Genomic DNA, 7,386 nt, shown 5'->3' on the forward strand with positions numbered 1-7,386 from the left:
AGCGCCCGCCAATCCCCGTGCAGGGGGCGGGGCGCGCCGGAGGGGCGGGGCTGGAGGGGCCCGCGCCGGGGGGTGAAGTTGCGAACAACTTTTTCTCATCCCCGCCGGGCCGGGCCGGGCCGGGGGCGGGAGGAGCCGCGCCGGGGCCCCCCGCCCCCCTGCTGCAGGGCAGAGTCGGGAGGGGAGGCCGGGGGGGGCCCAGCAAGCTCGCTCAGGGTGGCCCGAGTCAAACTAACTTGACTGCTTTCTGAGCAGGCTTAAAAAATGCAAGCAGCTGCCTGTGCCCAGAGTTATTAAAAAAGAAGAAAAAAATGGGAGAAAAACATAAAGGCAGCGCCCTGGTACATTTGCAGAATGAGCTGATTGCGGTGCCGCGATGTCCGTGTCTGTGAACCATCGCTTCCCCTAGCGTGGGGGGTTTGATGTCGCAGCATGACCGTTGCTTTTTTGCTGGCAGAATAAACGCCTTATTCATGTAGATCTAAGCTTTAGCTGGGGGAAGGCAGCTTGGTTTGAAGTGTCCAGTGTTACCTAAGCAAGGAGAACAAATTTTTAATTCTCATCTGCACTGCTGCAATCCCTTATGAGTCTCAAAAAGGCTGTAAAAAAGCAGCAGTTCCTCTGTGGAAGCACCCAGCACACGAGAGAAAATGGCACAGGTCGAGAGATGGATGTTACCGGTCTGCCCAGTGATGCTTGGCAGATCTAGAGCTAGACAAAGGTACATTTGCTAAGGACAGAAGTGTGGGATTTGCAGCATAGCTGTGTTTTGAGGTGCACCACCAGACAGACAAGGTGGTGGAACCATCCAGCCTATGGAACATGCAGACCGAGAGTATCCTAGGCAGTAGGAGAGGGTGTGCTTGACAAAAGCCCCACAACAATGCCTGCTTTTCCTTCATGCTGGCCTACCAGAGAGAAGCTGTGACCAAACACAGTCTCAGGCCAAATATTATCAAGCCTATCCCAGCTTTCCTTTGAGGAGAACAGGGGATGGTTCTGTTCTATTCAAATTCTTGCTCCTACTCTTTAACTCAGGATTGTGCTCCTATTAGCAACTAAGCAAATATACTGATCTGTGCCTTCCTCCAGGGCAGTTCAAGACAAGTTTGGCTCAGGGAACTCCCAACAGCAATTGTTGGATAAATGTTTCCTATCCTCTCTCCTGCTCAGGAACAATGTGTCCTTACGCCAGTAAGACCATGGAGCTGCAGCTTTTGTTATATATGTTAAGAGAAGTTGACAGTTATAAGCAGGCTTGCTAAAATACATTTACACCTCTAAAGTTTTAAAAAATAATACTGTGTTCTCCAAAATGTGTATGGGCAGGATTAGCTACTAATGGCTGCAACAGTTGCTTCTGGGAAAGGAGTCTATTCTTCATTCCCTGTTATAGTTTTTCAGTTTGTTAAGGCTTGTTACCTGAATTCCTTACTTTTCTACACTTAGTGACTAAGCATGTTTTTGTGATACTCTTCATCTAAATCATGGTGCAAAGTTCCATCAATTTGTCTACACTATTGTTTGTTCTTTGGCTGTTAGTAACCTTCAGAAGGACTATGCTTTCCAGTTCTTCTTTTTCTTTCTTTCCTTGTCCCATCTTTCTGTAGCACTTCATGAGCAGTTGAGTCATCTATCTGTACGAATCACCTTAAAGCCTCTAATTTTCTATTTTACTTATGTGACTGACTTAATCTGCAAAGGATTTTGTGATGCTTACTATGAAAAAGGTTGGGTGAAAGGAGATGTTTCACCAGTGGGCAGTGACAATGCAGAGAAAATAAAGCAACTTCAAGTTTTCTGCACCAGTGCATCACTCATTACGATTTCTGTACATAGACACAAGTTCAGACCTAGTAAAATGGTATTGCAAGAAATGATCTTTCAGCAATAGGGAGGCAATGGCAAAAACTATTCAGAGTAAGGAATATAAAATCAAGTGGCAAGACCTTGACAGGGTATTCATTTACCAAATAGGGTGGATGGCATCAGTGGTTCCCTTGTTTTCTACTGGCCCCATTTGTTAAGAGTCATTCATCTGAACCATGGTACAAATGAAATTATTATTGGGAGCTCTGGTATGTCCTATAAAAGCTGTATGACTCCAGTATACTTAGAACGAACGTAACATAGATTCAGAGTGAAGCAAAATGAAACAAACAACAACAGCAACAATAGCAACAACAAAAGTGGAAGGGTAAGCAGAAAGGAAGAAGAAAGGACAGCTGTATCCCAGATTATTTCTTAGGGAGATAAGAAGAGAGTAAATTTATCACATGGAATGATGCTGCTAGGCCATCTCAGATGGCAGAAATGTGCAACAGGAGGATGAAGGAAGAACGTCTCTTGGGCATGTTACCAAATTCAAAGGTGTTTTTTCCTATTTAGATCCACTACAAGATGGAACACAGTCACTGAAAGTGGCGTTGGCAGTCTCAAAGTGGCAGATTGTGGCCTAAGAAAATCTTGGGCTTCTAAGTCGGTTTAGGACATCCGGACAGCTTTCAGGGGGCAATAAAAAAAATAAAAAAAAAAAAAAAAAAAAAAAAAAAAGAAAAAGGAAAAAGAAAGCAGAGGGAGAAAAGGGAGAAAAGCAGCAGCAGCAAAATCTAGGTTTCTGAAACACAGGTTACCCCAAAGTATCCAGAGCCTCTGTAAGTAGCACCAACCTGGTTTCAGGAGGCAGAAGACTTGTGCTTATCTCCTGTTTTTACCTCAATATAAATTCACAAGTGTTAGCTTGCAAAATTACTTCAACTTCCTCACAACAGGAGGAATTCTCATCAGCACTTAAGCACAGGCAGCTACCTTAGCCAGGTTGTCAGCCACACAGAACAAATGTGCTGCGCAAGACTTCGCTGTGTCTGAGAAATTGTCTGTTGCAACCACTTAGTGGTTCAAAAGGTTTTCTTTAGAAATCTCCTAACCACTAGTGTTCCAAGTGTCCCACGTGGTCTGTGGCCATAAACCTTCACTAACAAAGTCCTGGCAAGTCCAAGATACCAGAATAAATTTACAATGCTAAATATTGGTGCCAACTCTGGAGATGTCTGCCTAGACTACCATGAATAGTAAAGAATTGTTAGGGACAAACATCTGTCTTTTTACACATTTAAAAATAAATCCAGTTCAACTTCCAAACTAAGCCGGTGAGGAGCAGCATCCCTACATGATGTCTTTTTCTGCTGGTTTTAAGCAGTGCCAATATAATTTTCCTTGTTTCCTATCCCATCTGATAGAAAACTCTTCCCATGGGGGGAGGGAAATCAAAACAAAACACCCCCTCCCCACCCTACCACTTACTTTGGGTGCCTGAGGGTGAACATTTTCAGATTACCTGTTGCAAGATTTACAGTCCTCTTTGCCCTTGGATGAAAAAAAAGCATCACTTCCCTCTTCTCCTTCCACCAGCTGGAAGAAACTTGTTGGGCATCACAGGCTATTCTGCTGACTGGCACTGGAAGTGCCCTGGTGCAACCACCTAAATGGTGAGATTTATCCCAGTTCCATTTAGTAAATGACTTCTGTGACACTTTCAACCTCAACATTTTGAAGCATACTGACATATAGTCTTACATGATCAGGCAGGCTGTTGAGCTAAGAACATCAAAATTTGCAATCCCTAGAGCTTAGTGGGGAGATGCCAGGAGCCTCGGGTGAAATGATGCATTTGCGTGTTTTACATAATGATTTGCATAATTAGAAATAAAGTAAGCTCACAGTATTATATCTGCTTGCATTTCTATCGGTCTGATAGATTGCTCTAAATTGCATCTTGTCTGAGCTCACCGAAGAAATCTTACTCTGTAATGAGGTGGAAGAGCCTGATATTTTACAGGCACAGACCAGGGAAGGCAAGCCCCTGCCCCCCACCATGGAGCCTTAATTTGAAATTAGATTGATGACATAAGAAACTGATTGAAAAGAGCATATGGAGAGGGCACAGGTGACAAAGGAAGGGGATACAGCTCGAGGGGATGTGGTTTCCCACAGTGAGAGGTAAAACCTGGTTGCATCATGGATTTGTAAGATAATTATTAGCTTATGAAATAGTATCCCAGAGGACAGGGAAGCAGCAGTGCCTTCTACATTTACGATCAAATTGGGGAAAACATTAGGAAACATTCACAAAGATAGGCTATCAGGCTGATGATTGCTTTCATCTCCCAGATCCATGAATAAGAAAACAAAACCTGAAGTTGATCTGCTCATCCCCACTCAGTGAGGACATCAGTTACATTTTAACCCTTGCATGATACTTTGAATTCTCCTGTTTCTTTAAAGTGAATTTAGTCTGCTTTCTCATAATCCAGGGTTGCAGAGGCCCTTCAGTATAAAATGCAGGCATTCCTTCCCTATTTCACTTTCTTAAGCTAGGTGTTTTTTTAATAAGACAGATTCTCTGCTGGCAGCAGTGTTATCAGCCAGGCACTGTAATAATTCAGTCTGGGTGCAATAATATCACAGTATGAAGAAGGGGAAGCTTTCAGAGACCACAGGAAAAGACTGCATTCATGTCTGCTGTCCTCTTTCCATCATTGAGGGAGATTCTGCTTGACGATCTGGATGTAGCATAAGCACATGCACAGCTTACTTTCTGATCCTTTAAATCTTAAAATGTGCTTTTGTCCTGGCATCATGCTTGGACGCTTCCCAGACTGTTGTGGCTAATTTTGGCCAAATCCATATACACTGGGATATGTGACTTATCAGCCTGGGCAGCACCTGGAGTAGAACCTGAGACAGAGCTGCCTGAGGCTTCCTGGCCCAGCCACCTTCTCTGAGATGCTGCAGGAGTTCCAGCCTCCTGGGTGCTCGTGCTTATTCTGAACTTCTCCCAGCGCCTGTGAAAATGACTTACATGTCTACAAAGGTCTCTACAGAGTCACTCCTTGCTTTGTAACCCTAGAAGTATTACAGATCCAAACAAAAACAAGTACTCCCTTCCCCACTTGCTCTCACCACCCTGGAATGTTTTTCAGGAATTTGGCTAGTGTCTTTCCGTGGTTCAAACTCCCCTTCCCAGAACTGTATTCCTCCAGATTTCTCTTCCACACCATGCATCCTTGACCTAGTCTGGACTCTCTGTCAGTGTAAAGGAAAATAGGCCTTTTTGAGAATTTAAGGTTAGTTAAGAATTAGAAAAGAAGATGTTGAATGTATGATTAATAGAATGCAGGTGTTGTAAACTAATGTCAGACTTGGAAGCTGCTTTTCATTGTCCTTTGTATAGTCCTCACCATGACTGGTTTAAAACCCAGTCCAGCTGAATCAATAGAAAATTAATCTTCTCTCATAATCTTAAGACATGATAATAAATAAGAAATAAGCGATTAACTTATAATAGCCATTTGTTAAAGGCTAAGGCTAGACATAGGTTAATAGAACAACCGGGGTTCTTTGTAGAACTTCAAAGGTGAACAATGAAGAAGATAAGTGATTGCAGTGACCAGAACATGCTGCGATGAACTCGTGCACCAGTGGACTGTAACTTCTGAAGAGGAACTGAAAACAAGGCAATGATAATGATCCACTGAATCTCGGCTTTTGTGGACTTTTGAAAAATGGTAAAGAATTAAGGAACTGAGAGTTTATGGAAAAACACCAAGAGCTTTTAAGAAGAAATCCAATTACATTATGTACATCAAGAAAATATATAGTAGCCAAAAAATGTGTCTTTTGCCAATCAGTGAGGTGATGGCCCAACTCTGAGCTGTCAATAAAGCAAACCTAGAGTTACCCACTGACTGATGAAAATCCTTTAACAGTCAGACATGCCTTTTCCTCCAAAACTCAGTGATTTTGTTCCTCCTATATGATTACCCCTTCAGTAAATCCCCCTTCAGTTTCTGAGGCCAAAGACAAGTACTAACGCCTGATCTCTAGGTCTTTTCTGAAGGAACTACACAATTATGAAGCCTAGTTGTCTGCAGAAAAGCTGGAGAAAAATAGTCCTTCCTTCCTTCCTTCCTTCCTTCCTTCCTTCCTTCCTTCCTTCCTTCCTTCCTTCCTTCCTTCCTTCCTTCCTTCCTTCCTTCCTTCCTTCCTTCCTTCCTTCCCTCCTTCCTTCCCTCCTTCCTTCCCTCCTTCCTTCCCTCCTTCCTTCCCTCCTTCCTTCCCTCCTTCCTTCCCTCCTTCCTTCCCTCCTTCCTTCCCTTCCTCCCTTCCTCCCTTCCTCCCTTCCTCCCTTCCTCCCTTCCTCCCTTCCTCCCTTCCTCCCTTCCTCCCTTCCTCCCTTCCTCCCTTCCTCCCTTCCTCCCTTCCTCCCTTCCTCCCTTCCTCCCTTCCTCCCTTCCTCCCTTCCTCCCTTCCTCCCTTCCTCCCTTCCTCCCTTCCTCCCTTCCTCCCTTCCTCCCTTCCTCCCTTCCTCCCTTCCTCCCTTCCTCCCTTCCTCCCTTCCTCCCTTCCTCCCTTCCTCCCTTCCTCCCTTCCTCCCTTCCTCCCTTCCTCCCTTCCTCCCTTCCTCCCTTCCTCCCTTCCTCCCTTCCTCCCTTCCTCCCTTCCTCCCTTCCTCCCTTCCTCCCTTCCTCCCTTCCTCCCTTCCTCCCTTCCTCCCTTCCTCCCTTCCTCCCTTCCTCCCTTCCTCCCTTCCTCCCTTCCTCCCTTCCTTCCTTCCTTCCTTCCTTCCTTCCTTCCTTCCTTCCTTCCTTCCTTCCTTCCTTCCTTCCTTCCTTCCTTCCTTCCTTCCTTCCTTCCTTCCTTCCTTCCTTCCTTCCTTCCTTCCTTCCTTCCTTCCTTCCTTCCTTCCTTCCTTCCTTCCTTCCTTCCTTCCTTCCTTCCTTCCTTCCTTCCTTCCTTCCTTCCTTCCTTCCTTCCTTCCTTCCTTCCTTCCTTCCTTCCTTGTCTATCTAGCTGTGCCATTTGCTTAGCTGCCATTATGGAGACTTACATCTCTTATCCATGAACACTTCTGCATGCAGCTCTAACAACATAAGGCTGATGGACATATGTAACAATTTAATGAAAACCAGCCAAGTTTCTCAAGTTTGTGCATGAATTTCCTATCTCACTGCAGATGGTGCCACAATATTTGTGAATACTGAGTTCTGTTTTGCTTCCAGCACCAGGGCTTGTATGGACATAGTGACTGGTTGCTCTGATCTCTCAGCCATTGATACTCTTTGATTGTGAAGGATGCAATAGTCAAATACATTGTGCTAGGTCTTCTGTCATTTATGCCCAACCTCTGTCTTTCTGTAGACTCATCTGTTTGAGATTGTATCATAAATCCTCTTTAATGCACAGACTGAAGGCTTGCACTTTTCCTATGTGAATTAATGGGTAAGGTTCCACTTACTTCAATTAAAACAGAGCAGGATACGCATCAAAGCCTCCAATTCTGTTTATGTAGGAAGAAGAACCGGATTTAGCCCAAAATAGGAGATG

General features: G+C 44.5%; 1 protein-coding gene across 1 annotated transcript in view; it reads right to left on the minus strand.

Annotated features, from left to right (window-relative positions):
- FZD7 (frizzled class receptor 7) overlaps positions 1–5,064 on the minus strand; it is a 7,382-nt gene extending 2,318 nt beyond the window's left edge. Inside the window, exons 1-3 of the mRNA XM_010007386.1 lie at positions 4,963–5,064; positions 4,862–4,905; positions 2,558–2,617 (exon numbers count right to left, since the gene is read on the minus strand). Of these exons, the coding sequence (XP_010005688.1) occupies positions 2,558–2,617; positions 4,862–4,905; positions 4,963–5,064 (206 nt within the window). The remainder of the gene's footprint in view (positions 1–2,557; positions 2,618–4,861; positions 4,906–4,962) is intronic.
- Positions 5,065–7,386: the final 2,322 nt, after the last annotated feature.

The sequence above is a fragment of the Chaetura pelagica genome, unplaced genomic scaffold, assembly GCF_000747805.2.
Source record: "Chaetura pelagica isolate M959 unplaced genomic scaffold, ChaPel_1.0 scaffold21, whole genome shotgun sequence".
Classification (NCBI taxonomy): domain Eukaryota; kingdom Metazoa; phylum Chordata; class Aves; order Apodiformes; family Apodidae; genus Chaetura; species Chaetura pelagica.